General features: G+C 40.9%; 1 protein-coding gene across 2 annotated transcripts in view; it reads right to left on the bottom strand.

The window, feature by feature from the left end:
- The window catches only part of luzp2 (leucine zipper protein 2), a 427,971-nt gene that overhangs the window by 328,199 nt on the left and 82,356 nt on the right, over positions 1 to 17,416 (bottom strand). Inside the window, exon 2 of one of the 2 annotated variants that reach the window (XM_063061752.1) lies at positions 187 to 294. The exons of the other annotated variant lie outside the window; for it this stretch is intronic. Coding sequence (XP_062917822.1) covers positions 187 to 294 — 108 coding nt within the window. The remainder of the gene's footprint in view (positions 1 to 186; positions 295 to 17,416) is intronic. 2 annotated transcript variants of the gene reach the window in all.

The following is a 17,416-nucleotide window of genomic DNA, read 5'->3' as shown; positions in this document are numbered from 1 at the left end:
CCAGAAAGAGTGATGAGATAAGTGACAGCTTATTGGCTTTGGTTAAAGGATAAATATGAGTCAGAATACATGGCCGAAATATGTGAGCTTCTATTATTTTGTAAGCATCAACTCCTGTGAAAATAACTCGTCACAAATGTTTATCTGAGACATTTATAAAAATGATCAGTTGTGTCTGTGTGTTACCTTGCAGATTGAGAATAACTGTGGTGTCCTCTAACGAAAAGGCCTGCGTGCGTCAAGTATCCTGTTTCCAGACATCTGTTTTTGTTGTGGTGTAGCTGGAGCAAATATCTGTAGAATGTGAACCCAGGGAGAGGCGTGATGGTCAGTATCCATCCATCTTAAGCAACCTTGTGGATTTACATCCGCGCAAGCCATTTGTCCAACAATCTGACAATCTGGAGGAATGTATAAGCCAAGAATTCTCCTGCCGACCCTTTGAAATTCTTCTGATGGCTTGGTGCATTGATTTGTTTTATTTTAGGGGTGGTGAAGAATGGAAAACAAAGTCAGACCATCTGGTGTCCAAAATTAACCAAATGTTCATCTACATTGAGAGTGCGCTTGTTCACCAGAGGTCCTCAGATGTGTTCGGTTTATAATCTGCATCCTCAACAACACAAAGGATTGAATCACCATTTTGGGGACTATAAAAAAGACACTAAGTCTGTATTTGAAAAAAAATACTCTCTTTCAAGCTATAAAGTGGGGAATATATATTCAAATGTAGTCCCCACTTTACAGTTTGCAGAAGAATACTGATCTTTTTTAGTATACAGTATCTACAATACATGCAATTTGCCAGAGCTTATTAGCTGTGTTAAATTCAAATCTAAAGGGCAGGGAATTAGTTCTAATTTATACAATCCTAGCTGAAAAATGGAAGGCCTAACTGAATGATGAAATATTTTTAAAATAAACATCATGTTCTTTGATGACGCACCTGTGAAAATATCAGCATGTTCTTTAAAATACTGATCTTTCCCCATTTGACGCAGGCATTCAGAATTTGTGGATGATATCATGTATAAATAGTCTTTTGCTATAAAAAGCCTGATGTATTCAGTGCCTGTAATCTTAAGGAATTCATTCTTTTTCTTGTTGGTTATCCTTTCCTTTTTTAAAGTGTTTTATTTTAATGCGATCATTTGCCTTTTGTTCTTTCTCAGCTTTCAATGGAATTAGAATTTCTTCCGAATAACCCCTTTAATCTCTTGAGTCAGATCGTTGAATAATTCCAGTGCTTTTGGATTATATGCTGATATACTGATGTACATGTTGCTGCCTATCTTAGTTCACTCCACTGCTCTGTCCACTCTATCTAACCCCTTCAAAAATCCATAGAAATAGGCCTTTCTCTTTACGAAAATAATAATTAGAAACAGTAATTAATTGGCCTTTTCTACAGGTCAGGCAGCATCTATAGAAAAATAATTAACTTTTGTCACAACTTGGAAAATGAGCAAAAGATAAAACAAGTTGGATTTTAGTGAATATTTGTGATATTGTATGAGGGGTGATTGGTAAGTTCATGGCCTAAGGTACCCAATTTTCAAAAACTTTGCACATTAATTTTTCAGCATAGTCCCCTCCTACATTTACACACTTAGTCCAGCAGTCATGGAGCATACAGATCTTGGACCTCCAGAAAGTGTCCACAGCAGGGGTGATTGATAAGATTGTGGCCTAGGGTAGAAGCAGGTGAGTTATACAGCTCTCGTTACGTGCACATGCAGTTCAACTCATTGAGTCATTATGCAGAAAGTTTAAAGTTAATAACTCATCTCTTTCCACTACAGGCCACGAACTTATCAATCAACCCTGATGAGTTATTAACTTCAAACTTTCTGCATAATCACTCAAAGAGTTGAACTGTATGTGCATGTAACGAGAGCTGTATAACTCATCTTCTCCCTTAGGCCATGAACTTATCAACCACCCCTGCTGTGAACACTTTCTGGAGGTCCAAGATCTGTATGATCCACGACCACTGGACTAAGTGTGTAAATGTAGGAGGGGACTATGTTGAAAAATAAATGTGCTAGGTTTTATAAAATTGACTCCTTCTACCTTAGGCCATGAACTTATCAATTACCCCTCGTATATTGCTGTCGGTAGGTTGAAGTCAAGTAAAATTATCAAAGTACATATATCTTACCACTTGCCACCTAAAGATTCATTTTCTTGAAGCAATTAAAAGAAAATAAAGATCTACAAACCATAAATACATGATAATAAACCTATACGTAAGTAAAGACAAACATCCAATGTACAAAAGACAAATTTGTGTAAGTGAAAAAATAATACTTAGAACATGAGTTGTAGAGTCGTTGAAAGTGAGTTTTTGGCTGTGAAATCAGTTCAGAGTTTAAGTAAGTGAAGTTATCCATGCTGCTTCAGGAACCTGGTGCTTGTAGTGTAATGACTATTCCTAAATCTGGAGGTGTACCACCTAAGGTTCCTGTACCTCCTTCTAGGTAGCAGTAGTGAGAAAAGAATATAACCAATGTTCCGTGTTCTATGGTCAGAATATAAGATGACATTTCACAAGCACTGCAGTACACTTCCTTTTTGAAGCTTGCGGTATTTGCAGAAGTAAATTCACGTGGAAGAAACATGCAAGTATACTGCGGTTAAGGAACCATAAGGGACAGCATTAGATTAACACAACCTTACAGCTTCAATTCCACTCTAAATCTTTTCAACTGTTTGGTCCTAATTGAGAACAAATGCCACGATCTGACTTTTATCTTTATTTCACTCAACACTTCCATAATGTTTGCCTGTCCTGCATTAACAAGCCATTTATATTGGGCTGAATCGATATGTCAGGTAAGTGAGGGCTTTGAAGAGAACTGTTGGCTCTGAGCCTCAGCATGCCTTGTCCTTTCACACATGCACGGCCAAAGGCAGAAGTCCAAAATGAGCAGGAGGTCTGATGCTTTTGCATCGAACCATCTGTTTGAACGGTGGACTTATTGTTGAGCTCAGTGGTAAAGCAACAGCTTCCTGAAGTGAGGCTCCAGATACACTGTGCATCCAACCTTCAGCTTTGTAGCAAGGAGATTTTGTGCAGGAAGCATTAGTGCACATGAATACTTGAGTTATTTTACTAAATCGTTTATAATCATATATTAATTTTCTAATCATTGTTTTTGATTGAATGAAACTTTAAAATTGTTGCTAAAAGCTCACTGCTTAGAACTCTCCCTGCCTATTTGAACTACTGTTCGGTGAAACGCCATTGTGGTTAACCCCCTGCATCCAATAAACTTGGGCAAGCACTGAGAGTGTAATTCTGGGATGATTTGGCCTAAAATCAACCCAGTATACAATGGGTTGTAATTGGGCATAGCACTGTTGTTTGGTACTGTACATACACTTCACCCTAAGGCAGGCGAAAACATGATACTTCTGTGAAAGTTCTGCGATACTAAACACTTGTTGTTACAAAGTATATAGGGGAAAGTTCACAATACTGTCATTCAGAACAAGTGGCTCCTCAGACAGAAAAGGGAGTTGTGATAAATAAGTAATTTTCAGATCAGCAATTAGCAACTCCATCGGTGCTCTGTAATCAGTGCTGGGACCTCAACTATTTATTCTTAGCAGTGTGGAGGAAGTTGGTGCCCAAGTCCATAGATCTCTCAAAGTGTCTGTGCTAGTTGATGGGATGGATAAGAAAACCTAGAGTGTACATGCCTTCGATAGTTGGTAGATTGAGTTCAGGAGCCACGAGGAAATGATGCAGCTCTATAAAACTCTGACCACAAAAGTTCTGATTGCCTCATTGTGAGAAAGAGTGCAGAGCAGGTTTGCCAGGATGCTGCCTGTCTTATGAGGAAAGGTTGAGCAAACTACGGCTTGGAGCTTGGAGTGAAGGAGGATGAGAGGCATCTTGATAGAGGTGTGTAAGATTATGACAGGCATAGACAGAGTGGCCAGTCCGCACCTTTATCCAGAATTAGAGTCAAAGTCAGGATTAATACTACTGGCATATGTTGTGAACTATGTTGTCTTGCGGCAACAGTACATTACAATGCACGATAAAAATCTAAATTACAGTGAGAAAAGTAGATATAAAATACTAAATAAGTTGTGCAAAATGAGAGCAAAAAAGAAAAGAAGAAGAGTGAGGTAGTGTACAGGGGTTCATTAAACATTCAGAAGTCTGATAGTGGAAGGGAAGAAGCTGTTTTTAAAATGCTGAGTGAGTATTTTCAGGCTCCTGTACCTCCTCCTCGATGGCAGCAATGATAAGGAGGCAAGATCTGTATGATGGGGGTCCTTACTGATGGATGGCACCTTTTATGTGGCGTCACCTTTTGGAGATGTCCTTGATGCTGGGGGAACTAATGCCCATGATGGAGCTGGCTGAGTTTGCAACTTTCTGCAGCTTTTTCTCATCCTGTGCCGTGGCCCCTCCATACCAGGTGGTGATTCATCCCGTTAGAATGCTCTCCACAATGCATCTGCAGAAATTTGCAAGTCGTTGGTGACATGTCAAGTCTCTTCAAATTCCTTATGAAATATAGCTGCTGTTGTGCCTTCTTTGTAATTGCACCAATATGTTGTGCCCAGAATAGATCTTCAGTGATGCTGACACCCAGGAAATTGAACCTTTTCTCTGCCGATCCTTTGATGAGCTCTGAATGTGTTCTCTTAACTTCTTCTCCCTGAAGTTAACAATTAATTCCTTGGTCTTCCTGAAGTTGAGCGCAAGGTTGTTGTTTCAACACCACTCAACCAGCTGATCTATCTCACTCTTGTATGCCTCCCTGTCACCTGAAATTTGGCCAACAATCGTTGTGTCTTCAACAACTTCATAAATGGCATTTAAGCTATGCCTAACCACACAGTCATAGGGAGGCCGAACATGTATCCTTAAAGTGTGCCAGAGTTAATGTCAGTGAGAAGGAGATGTTATTTCCGATCTGCACAGACTGTGGTCTCCTGGTGAGGAAGTCAAGGATTCAGTTTTAGAGCTTGGTACAGGTTTTGGAGCTTGTTGATTAGAACTGACAGTATGATTGTGTTGAACAATAAGCTGTACTTAATAAACACAATCTAACATAGGTATTACTATGATTCAGTTGATCCAAGGCTGAGTGAAGAGACAATGAGACTGCATCCTCTGTAGACCTACTATGATGAAAGGCAAATTGCATCAAGTAAGCAAGACTTGATTCTGGTAATGACCAACTTCTCAAAACACTTCATCACTGTAGATACGAGTGTAAATGGGTGATAGTTGTTGAGGCAGCTCACCCTGATCATCTTGGGCACTGGTAAAATTGTTGCCTTTTTGAAGCAGTTGGGAAACTCTGACTGCAGTAATGAGAGATTAAAAGTGTCCTTAAACACTCCAACCGGTTGGTTGGCACAGGTCTTCAGTGCCCTCCCAGGTACACCATAACGTGTGAGGGTTCACCCTCATGAAACTCATTCTAAGATTACAGAGTCATCAGCTGCTGCAGGAATCACACGGGTGTAGTTTTCTTCTCTCTTTTAAAGCGTGCATAAAAGGCCTTTATCTCCTCTGGGAGTGAAACAACACAGTCATTTGTAATGTTAGGAAGTAATGGCCTGCAAACACTGCCAAAGCTGATGTGCATTCAATTCCTTCTCGAACTTTAATTGGAATTGTTTCTTACTCTTAAAATAGCCCTCCATAGGTCGTACCTGGACTTCTTCTAAAGTTCTGGATTATCAGTGTTGAATGCCGCAGATCTAGTCCCTATCAGTCTATGAATCCCCTGGTTCTTCCACGGCTTTTGGTTTAGGTATGTCTGGTATTTTCTTGAAGGCACACAACTCATCCACACAGGTCTTGATGAAGTCAGTGACAACTGTGGTGTATTCGTTCAGATCCAAAAATGAATCCCTGTACATTGTCCAGTTCACTGACTCAAAGCAGTCCAGTAAGAGTTCCTCCGCCTTCCTTGACCTCACTGCACGCTGCACTGGGAGAATTACCACCAGGTAATTAGACTTTCCAAAGTGTAGGCACGGATGGCATGGTAAGGTTTTGATGGTGGTATAACAATGGTCAAATGTGCTGGCTCCTCTAGTTCCACAGATGATATATCGGTGGTAATTGTTCAGAGACTTCTTCAAACCAGTAAGTATGAAATCCCCCAGGATTATAGGGAAGGCATGAGGGTGCACAGTATCCTTCTAGCTAATCATACGGTGCTCATCTCCTCCAATGCCTGTCTGACACTGGCCTGAGTGGAATGCACACTGTTACCAGTATGATGGTAGAAAGCTCCCTTGGCAAATAAAATGGATGACACTTGACCACTTGATATTCCAGGTCGGGTGAACAGGTCTGAGACAGAATCATCACATTTGTGCACGAGTTAATCATGAAGCATTCTCCCCTTCCTCTACCTTTAAAAGACTTGACTGGCCTGTCTTAATGGAGAATGGTGAAGCCATTGGGCTGCAGCACTGCATCCAAAATGGTGGAGGTCCACCATGCTTCTGTGAAGCAAAGTACACAGCAGTCTCACATACCCTCTGGTGCTGCAATGTTCTCTGAGGTCTTCAGTTTTATTTTCCAGAGACTGTACATTCGGCAACAGAATAGTCGGGAATGGTAGTCGAGTTTCATTTGTGCCTGTGAACCAAGGTGTCTTTCCCACTTCTGTTTTATTAAAGAGGGTGTGGGTGCGTGGCCAAGTGGTTAAGGCATCGGTCTAGTGATCTGAAGGTCGCTAGTTCGAGCCTCAGCTGAGGCAGCGTGTTGTGTCTTTGAGCAAGGCGCTTATCTGCATATTGCTCTGCGACGACACTGGTGCCAAGCTGTATGGGTCCTAGTGCTCTTCCCTCTTCCCTTGGACAACATCGGTGGTATGGAGAGGGGAGACTTTCAACATGGGCAACTGCCGGTCTTCCATACAACCTTGCCCAGGCCTGAGTCAACATTGAAATTGGCGGACAGCTGAAGAAGAGGGAGATTTATTAAAGGGGAATTGACCTCAGGACCTGAGTCTTCCAGCTGGGGTCCATTGGCTTTGAGGATCAATAGATTTTTTACATGCCTTAAAGCAATGTTGCTTGCTGAAGTACCTTTGGCTGTGACTGTGCATTTCAGCTGTAGTATTCCTAAACAGCAATATTTGATTATTTTCATGGAAGGTGCACACAACGAGATATTTATCAGCATCACCATTCCCAGGCTGGCAAGACCGATATCAGATGTCATCTAATTATGGTGAGGGGAGGAAAGTTTAGGAGAAATATTCGGGGTTGGCTTTTTTACAGAGAGGAGGTTATGTTTCTGGATAACACTGCCAGAGGTGGTGTAGAGGCTGAAAATGGAGGGTTATGGGCTCTGTAGGAAGGAAAGGTTGGACTGATCTTGGATTAGTTTTATATAGGTTGGCACAATATTGTGGGCTGAAAGGCCTGTACTATGCTGTGTTCTATTTACAATCTACTTTAATGACTTAGATGAGAGGATTTATAGTCAACTTTACTAATGTAAAAAAGTTGGTTAGGAAGCAGTGAGATGGACATAAAGAACCTGTTCAAGGTTAAAAGAGTGCACCTAAAGTAGGCAGATGGGAGAAAATGTGAATTTAGCTACCCAGAGAGAAAGAGAAAAACACAAATTTTGTGCTAAATGGAGTGAGACTACAATATGAGCAAGGGGATTTACCATTCCAACTGAATGAAGGGCAAAATGATTGCATACAGTTTCAGCATGTAATTAGGAAGGCAAACTGTCAGCCTTTTATGGCAGGAGATACTTAGGAATGTTTGATGTGCTGTGCTGGTGAGAATGCTCCTGGAGAGCTGCATATAATTTGCATTCCATATCTAAGCAAGGATAAACTTGCTTTGGGTACAGCAGAGAGTAGATTCACGAGGCTGATTCTGAGGAATAGATATTGAATAGAGAAGAAGAGAAATTGAGCAAATTAGTCCTATCCTCACTTGTGTTTCAAAGAATGAGAGGAAATCTATATTGAAATGTACACAGTTCTGAGGAAGACTGAAAGAATGGATGCCTTAAGCATTGTTTCAGAATAATTTAGGACGGAGATGTGAAGTTCCTTCTTTCAGAGGGCTGTAAATTTTTGAAACTCTCTATCTGGTGCAGGAGTTCCCAACCTGGAGTCTACTGAACTCTCGGTTAATGGTAGGGGTCCATGGCAAGAAAAAGGTTGGGAACCCCTAATTGTTGAGGCAGACTCTTTGGGTAGATTTGGGGTGTGGAGATTAAAAAGCATGAACTGGAAAGGTTATATATAGTGAGAGTAAGTGTATTGAAACTCAGATTGTCCATGAATGGCTGATCTAGTTCACATGGCCAAATTGGCTGTCCATGCTCCTATTTCTAATGTTTTATTGCTGTAACATCTACTTTCCAAGCAATATTAGATTATGAGAACACTCCGTCCTCTTTTATTGTCATTTAGAAATGCATACATGCATTAAGAAATGATACAGTTTCTCCGGTGTGATATCACAGAAAACAAGACAGACCAAAGACTAACACTGACAAAACCACATAATTATAACATATAGTTACAGCAGTGCAAAGCAATACCATAATTTGATGAACAACAGTCCATAGGCACAGTAAAAAAAATAGTCTCAAAGTCCCGAGTCGATCAACTCCCGAGTCCCCGATAGCGGCGGCAAAAAGGAGAAACTCCCTGCCATAAACCTCCAGGCACCGTCAAATTGCCGATACCTTGGAAGCAGCAGACCACAGCCGACCCTGAGTCCATCCGTCCAAAAACTCTGACCTTCTGAGCAGCCTGTCCGATACAGCCTCCCGAGCGCCATCCTCTGCCGAGCACCTTCGACCTCTCCCTGGCCATTGAAACACGCAAAGCTGAGGATTTCGAGGCCTTCAGCTCCAGAGATTCCAGTTACCACACAGAAGCAGAGGTAGGCAAGCAGACATTTCAGAAGTTTTCCAGATGTTCCACTATGCACTCATGTCTGTCTCCATCAAATCAGGATTTGATGTTGGGAGGGCCACCACCTACTCCACAATTCCTCCCCTCCCATCTCACCCACTAAATCAATTTGGATCAAAAATGCAATAGCATCTGATGGATTATAACTCCAATGTATGGGGTGTTTAATTCATATAATTAAAAAAATACCACAAACACCTACTCTCAAAGATTTAGAGCAATTTATTGCAGGCAGTTTCAGCATTGCATTTCCCACTCTGCTGAGGACTTTAGTGAAGTGATACCTCAGAATATCTGGAACGGTTGAAGGAATGACATATAGTGGGAGTAATTCCTGACTGGGGAGTAATTCCTGATTGGGAAGTAATCATTAACTTTGCACATCTATTGCTAAATTCTGGAAGGAAAATCCCAAAGTGCTTATTCCATGGCAGATAACTTTTTTTTTATCTGAATGAGACTATGCAGAATTTTAGCGAATGACAATATAAAAACAAAATTAAATACTTTCTCCAAATTAAAAATTAATGCTAATTCTGTAAATATCTTCCAAATGTATGACCAAATAATTCAAAATATTTTACTGTTGTGGCTTGAGGCTTGCATGGAACAATCACACAGATAGAACTGTTGCATAATCACACTTGGTAACAGTCAAATTCTTATGCCAGCATTGTTTGCTGCTCATTTTGCTCGCTGTCCATGATTATCAGAGTCTCTAGTGTTAGACAGATGCTCTAATTCTGGAATGCAGCCAACTGAGCCATAGCTATTCATTTATAATATCAATTCCTAGACTAAATGAGAAATTAGGCAAGTAATTCTATATTCAGTGATCATCATGTAGCACTGTAGAAGGTTTAAATGTGTTGCAAATCACCAACTGATAGGAAGTTATTTCTAATATCTTTTAAAATTGAAAACAGACATTATCAATCATTGTCAACCAATTTTAATCACACTCAAACTATCTTCTATGCATATTGGTGAAATCATTACAATTTATGACTGAATGCTTAAAAATGATTTAATAGGCATTCTGTAAAATACACATGCTCTCATCTAAAATACCCAAGTGGCTAATGTGTCCTCTAAACTAGGAAAGGAATCACAATTTGCAATCTCCTTTCTATAACCACATTCCCCAGCTCGTGTAATTGCACTTGCCCCTCAATAGAGGAAATAGTTACAATGTGAAGATCTCCTTGACTGGTGCCTTCCTGGGAAAAAGGGAAAGACTGTTCCGCAGGTGAAGAGGAATCTGTAAAATGATTGAGGGCTTTGGAGGATGAGATGGAGGAATGGTGAGAGGCCAGAAAGCTCTCAGAGCATGTTCAGAAGTAAAGCTCAAATTAAATTTCTTTTCAAAGTATGTGCTATACTTTGTAACCATATATGGTATAGAACCATATACTACCTTGAGATTCATTTTCTTTCAGGCATTTACAGGAAAGTGAAGATCTATAATAGAAGTTACAAAATCTATACGTGAACTGACAAAGACCGATATGCAAAAGAAGACAAACCGTGGACATGTTCAAAAAAACAGAGAACATGAGTTGTAAAGAATCCTTGAAAGTAAGTTTGTAGGTTGTAGAATCAGTTCAGGCTAGTGGGTGAATCAGGAGCTTGATGGTTGTAGAGTGAAAACTGTTCTTGAAGCTGATTGTGAGGGATCTAAGAAACCCAGTAGAACCCATTGAAAAAAAGACCAATGAGGAAAAGAAAAGAACAAATGCTGCAATGATAAAAAGTAAGCAAGTAACATTCAGAACGAAGGTTTACAAAAGTAAGTTCACAGCCATGAAGCCAGTCATCACTGCTGCCAGTCCAGGAGCTCATTAGTTTTAGACCACTTTGTCAGTTCAGCAGAGAGAAAATTAAACCTCACCGAGCAGCAAGTTAAATACCAGCTCAGCCCTTACATCCGGTTCTGACACCCCGACCTTTTCAGTCTGGCCTGGCACTTAAATCAACCAAAGCTCAGCTTGTTATTCACTCTTGGACCTGGGATCTGCTGCTTTGATATGCTCTCAAGCTCGGGACCCACCTGTACCCAACTTTTCCAATTTGACCCGGTGTTTAAATTGGTCAAACATCAGCTCATTCTTCCCTCTCAGGCCCCGGCCCCAACTCCTCAGATCTGCCTCTTCGAATCAACTCCAGGTCCTGTCCAGCAATGGCTGAACATTCCTCGCTCTGCCACCTCAATTCAGCCTATACACACCACACCACAACCATCCTGCACCTTTGAGACTTCAGTAAGTACCACAAAAATGCCAATTTGTGCAGGCAGTTCAAAAGCTCGACTCTGAAAGGGAAATTACAGTCTATTGATTGCAGTGATCATTTTTTCAGAAAAAAATGTGATTAATGAAGTAGGATGTAGTTTGATTTACTGCCAGAAAATCATCATTGTTTTTCATCAGTGCCATCTGGAACCAAAATCTCATCAAGCTCATCATCTCTGATGCTAAAATATCGAGGAAGTGCTTGACAAGCTTCAGGCACTGCTCAATGCACCAAATTGCCAATATGTTCAAACCAAATCTTTCTATCAGCAAGACAAGGGTTAATGTACAAACACTCCATTCCAACCAATGATGCTCATTCATCAGACACAGCATATCACCTCATGATGGCAACCTTCTATACCATTTGGTGTTTTATGACACCTGAGACTAAATTTACCAGGTACAGTAGGACTCTGCCAGAGCATTCTGGACTGCACCCTTACATGACAGCATACTCTTATGTGTGCATGCAGCACTTGAATGCATGGAGTCATCAACCATATCATTAGCTGATGGATCCTACCATCCAGTATGCACCCTGAGTTTGCCAGGGTAGCTTTAAAGCAACTGGCAGATTTCGACAGAATAAAAGCATTGGGATTGCTGTGGGGGTACTGACCTATAAGGGTTAATGTACAAACTTGAGACTTGCCCTGATCATTCATCTCATTCTCCCAGTGGTGCTTTCAGGAGAAAGTTTATCAATGCAGGCCTGACTTTGAGGGTTGAGTTTTCATAGACATCTTGAATTCAGGGGAACGATCCAAATTCCAATCCTAAATATCATACCTCTCCATGCAGTCAAGCAAACAGTAGAAAATACCAAACCATCATGGGATCATAGCCACAACCAAAGGAATCAATCAGCTACAAACCTGTAAGTGGTTGATGATTCCTTTAAACAGCTCTGCTGGGGAGTTTTTCCTACAGTTTACTGCTGTTCAATTACTCAAGCATAAGAGAAAGATTTCCTACAACAATGAGCTCCAACATAATGATGCTGGAAATCCAGCGTGCCAACCGTTTCACCTTCTTTGGAATCGAACTGGGCCTTCCCCTCCCACATAGACCTCCATTTTATTATCATCCATCTGCTTACCTGGGAGTTTCTTGGATGCCCCTAATGTGTTTGACTCTGCCATCACCCTGATGGTGTGTTCCATGCACCCAGCACTCTCTATGTGGGAAACCTATCTCTGACATACCCCTGTGCTTCCCTCCAATCAGCTTGAGGTTGTGGCTATTTCTGCCTGGGACAGGATCTCTAGCTGCCCACTGAACTTGTGTCTCTTGTTATCTTGTACACCTTTATCAAATCATCGCTCACGCTCCTTTACTCCCAAGAGAAAACCCAAGCTCAGTCAACCTATCCTCATAAAGCACAGCCTCAGAATAGAAGGACTTCCCTTTAGAAGAGAGATGAGGAGGAATTTCTTTATCCAGAAGGTGGTGGTGAATCTCTGGAATTCAATGCCATAGACAGCTGTGGAGGCCAAATTGTTGGGTATACCTAAGGCAGGGATTAATAAATTCTTAATTAGTAGTGGTGTTAAAGGTTACGGGAAAAGGCAGCTGAATGGGATTGAGAGGGATAATTAATCAGCCATAATGGAATGGTGGAGTAGACTTGATGGGCCAAATGGCCTAATTCTGCTCCTATGTCTTATGGTCTTAAAATGCTGGTGGAACTCATCTGGTTGCCATTTTGGGCCAAGATCCTTCAGCGGGATTGTTTGGTGATGGTCTCAATGCTGCCTGACCTGCTGAGCTCCCCCAGCGTTTTGTGTGTGTTACTCATGAGAACAAACATGGCTCCATTAGTGAGAAGACAGTGTCACTTGCCAAGTGATATCATAACCTTGGTGTGATAAAATTATTACTAAAATGGCATCTGGTATGATCTGTCCAACACTTTGGATTACATCTTTGAAAATCCATGGTCATGCTTACTGGCTAGAAAACACACTCCTACCTTGCCCTGCAGTCCAGTAGCTCACATTACCCCATTTCTTTGATTCTGTACTGCACAAAATGGTCCAAAATAATTTTTCCTTGCTAAGGATATAATATATTACAGTATTTACAACATTTCCTTCTTTTGAAAATAATTTGGTTCTAAGATCTAAATAGTATCTTCAGTTTGTTAAACTACCAATCTGTGAATGAACGACTATGCAGTTTGTTACTAATGCAGGTTTGAAATGAGTCTTAGAAATGTGGCTCTGGGGAGATGAATTTCATAAAAATAATGCATACGAGCTTCACATCATAACTTTTCATAGACAAACTGGAAGCTTGCTGCTAAGAAATTAGATAATTAATGGATTAGTACCTCATCTTGTTCAGCAACCTTTGACATAATTCAGGCATAATGCAAGTGGACATTGCCACATAGTTAACCGTACTAAAGAAACCCATTCACAGTAAAATCAGGCTGCTAATTAATTGCTAATTGTAGATATGTGGAAAGGTCATTCTTAATATAGTTCATGTTGCAGTTCAACAGTGCAGACAGTTGAAGCTTCTCACCTATTTTTCAAAGGAATAGTACCATTGACTAATTCCAGCTCAAGAGGTTTCAATTACTTGGACTCTGGATAGATCAAAAGTGAAGAGGGCTTAGGTCTGCTGTTCAAGAATCCCCATCAGAATTGAGGCTATGTAGATATAATGGAATTCCACGTCAATCAAAAAAAAATTCGAAGTCGACTCTGCTCCATATATTTTCCAGGATTTTATGTGAGCATGTGTCACTTGCCCATGTAAAAGTTGCCTCTCTTTTTCATGGAGATCACGGATTTTGGAGATGACACTGGATTGGCTGTGGTGAAGGAAATGAATATGTAGGGTAGTTGATGGGATACCAATCAAGTGGCTTCGGGCTAGATGGTGTTGAGATTCCTCCGTGTTGCTGGAACTATAGTCATCCAGGCAGGTGAAGTACACCGCATCATACTCTTGAATTGTGTCCGACAAATGATGAAAATGATTTTGAGTGTTCGGGACTAAGGCTACGTCCCACTACGCCGGATAATTTCGAAAACAAAGCTTTTTCTCTTCGTTTTGACCCTCTGTCCACACTAAAACGGCGTTTTCATCCCCCGAAAATGGAGGTATTCAGAAACGGTCTCTAGAGTGAATAAATCTGAAAACGCTTAATATTCGTTGCAGTGTCGACATGGTAAACGGAGCTTTTTAAAACTGCTGTCATGACGTGCCGGAACAGATGGCGGCAGCCCGGCATTTCATTGTTTTCCTCTTCTTCTTCTTCTTATTATTATTATTACTTTATTGTCACCAAACAATTGATACTAGAGCGTACAATCATCACAGCGATATTTGATTCTGCGCTTGGTTCGTGATCCTCCGAAATATTCCGCATGGAATTTAAACTGCAGTTGGCGGAGGGTAAGCTTAGGAAGGAGACTTTTGAAGAAGAAAAGCTGCCTTAAATTTAATTGGGTTTGGTTATGTGACTGTGTTAGGATGAAGATTATTCCATGCTTTAATTGTGCGGGGGAAAAATTAATTGCTGTACACATCTGACTTGGTAGTTAGTTTTTCAAATTGAGTTGAATGCCCTCTTCTGCTCCTAATAGGTTTGGGTTTGATGTGGGATTGCTAGTCTATGTCGAGTTGACCATTTAACATTTTGTAAAAACAGGTCAGGTGGTGTGCTTCACGTCTATCTTGGAGAGAGTTCCATGTTAATGAATTTAAAAGTTGAGTAACACTCACTTCTTTCGCATAGGTACTTGTGACAAATCGGGCTGTCTGTCTTTGGACTCGCTCGATGGAAGTAATGTTTTTGTTTGTGTATGGGTCCCATGCAGCAACTGAATATTCCAAATGTGGCCTAACAATGGTGAGGTACAGAACAGAACCTAACAATTTCAGAACAGACGGCAACGAGACTGAAGCCAGAAGAATTAGAAATGTACTCACCAAATACTTTGACCCATAGTTTACTGAATAAATAAGTATACTCACTTTGCCCTGTTTTCTGCCCTTGCTTGTTTGAAGGTGGTTTACCTATTTATGCAAGTACTTCGCTGACAATAGATGTGTAACAGCCTAATGTAACATTGTATGGAAATACAAGATAACACTGATGCAGACATGTTTTATACATTTAATAAGGTGCTTTATTAATGCAACAGAGTTAATCAGTTTTTCAATGTTCTTCGTCAGCCGGGTCATACTGTCCGTGAACTCCCTGTCAGTTGCCTCCATATGCTCCAGTATTTTTTTTTAGTTTTAAGTCCTCCTGCGCGAGAGCCAAGTGCAATTCCTTAATCTTTTCTACTCTGTAACTGAACAAACGCGCACCAAGTATACTGTTTCCTCTTCGCTTGTTTTCTGTGTGTCCTGCGCATGCCCAGTAGGAGGAGATTTGCCCAAATATCTGTCTAATGTGGACAGAGATATTTTGAAAAAAGACTTAGTGTGGACGCCTGTTGTTTTTACTCGAAACTAGCGTTTTCAAAATTATCCGGCATAGTGTGGACGTAGCCTGAGTTACTCAATGTAGGATACACAACCTCTGGTCCACTCATAGCTGCAATATCTATCTCATAAGTCCAGCTGAGTGCCTGGCCAAAGATGATCACTAGCATGCTGATGGTGTGGTCTCAGCAACGATAATCCTAGTGAATATCAAAGGTAGGTGGGTAGGTGAGGATGTCATTGCTAGGCACAAATTATACTTGACTAAATGTTCTCCCTATCTTGCAGCATGAGGAAATGGGATACTTCATTTTATGAAGAGTTATGAATGAATTGAACACTGTATAATCACTAGGGAACATTGCCATGTCTAATCTTAATCTGAAAGGAAGATCAACATGAGGCAGTTGGGCCAATGAAACCACAAAAATGCGCTGTTGCAGTGATCTTGTGGGGCTTATGTCTTTGGCTTTCACCAACAATAATTACCTTCCATTGTGAAAGATAAGTTTCCAACCACTAGATTCACTCAATGTTCACTTGTGATCTTCTGATGTTGTAACCTATCCACTTCAAGGTTCGACATCTTGTGCATTCAGAGATGCTTGTCTCCGCACCACTGTTGTAACACATGGTTATTTGAGTTATTGTTGTCTTCCTGCAAGATGCTGCTGGTGAAACACAGCGAGGTGTTACCCACAGCTTACAAAACTTCCAAATATACTTCTGACTACTCTCACCGCAATCTGCAGCTTCTAATTTCTCTTTACGTACACACATTTAAACTGTCTTAACATATTAACAATTTTACAATCTTCTGAAGGACTCGGTGGACAGGTCTGGCACCTTTAAGCAGATGAAGGTAGATTACCACAGCCAAAATAAAGGGAGGAGGGGAGGACTCCAAGCCAGACTAAAACATCGATGTATGAAATTTCCTCTCTCCAGCATCTTATTAGCAAATGTACAGTCTCTGGAGAACAAGATTAAGGGCAAGATTGCTGTATTGGAGGGAAATGAGGGATGGCTGTATTCTCTACTTCATGAAGACATGGCTGACCTCAGACACACTGGAAATATTGGTAAGACCCAAGGGCATCCTAATACACTGGATGGACCGGACTGCTGATGCAAAGAGGGCAAAATGTTGGGGTCTGTGTTTCATGATAAATTCTTTGTCGTGCTCATAAGTAGCAATCTTGTCACACTCTTTTTCCCCAACCTAGAACATCTGATGATTAAGTGCCAACAGTTTTACTTACCAAGAGAGTTCTGCTCTATGATACTAACTGTAGTTTACATGCTGCCAAAGGTAGGTACTGAGTGGCACCATCAGCAAACAAGAAACAGCCTATCCAGATAATTTTCAAATCATTGTCAGAGACTACAATCAGTCCTGTTTGAATTCATCTCTGCTTAATTATCATCAACATATTACCTGCGGCACCAGGGGCTCCAATACACTGGATCACTGCAATACTATGATAAGGAAAGTCTGTTGTTCCATGCGCGGACAGCATTTCGGGAAATCTGATCACTTGGCTGTCCTTCTCCGACCTGCATTCAAGCAGAAGCTAAAGAACAAGGCTCCAGAGATAAGGACAACAAAGAGGTGGTCGTGGAAAGAGAGGAGTGGCTGTGCATTTGCTTTGATTCAGGGGACCGGGCCATATTCAAGAACTCATCAGAGGAACTGAACAAATACACTACAGTTGAAATGGACTTTATAAAAAG

Source organism: Mobula hypostoma, chromosome 11, assembly GCF_963921235.1.
Source record: "Mobula hypostoma chromosome 11, sMobHyp1.1, whole genome shotgun sequence".
NCBI classification, from domain to species: Eukaryota; Metazoa; Chordata; class Chondrichthyes; order Myliobatiformes; family Myliobatidae; genus Mobula; species Mobula hypostoma.
The sequence above is the reverse complement of the archived record's forward strand: the minus strand, read 5'-3'. Positions and strand labels throughout refer to the sequence as shown.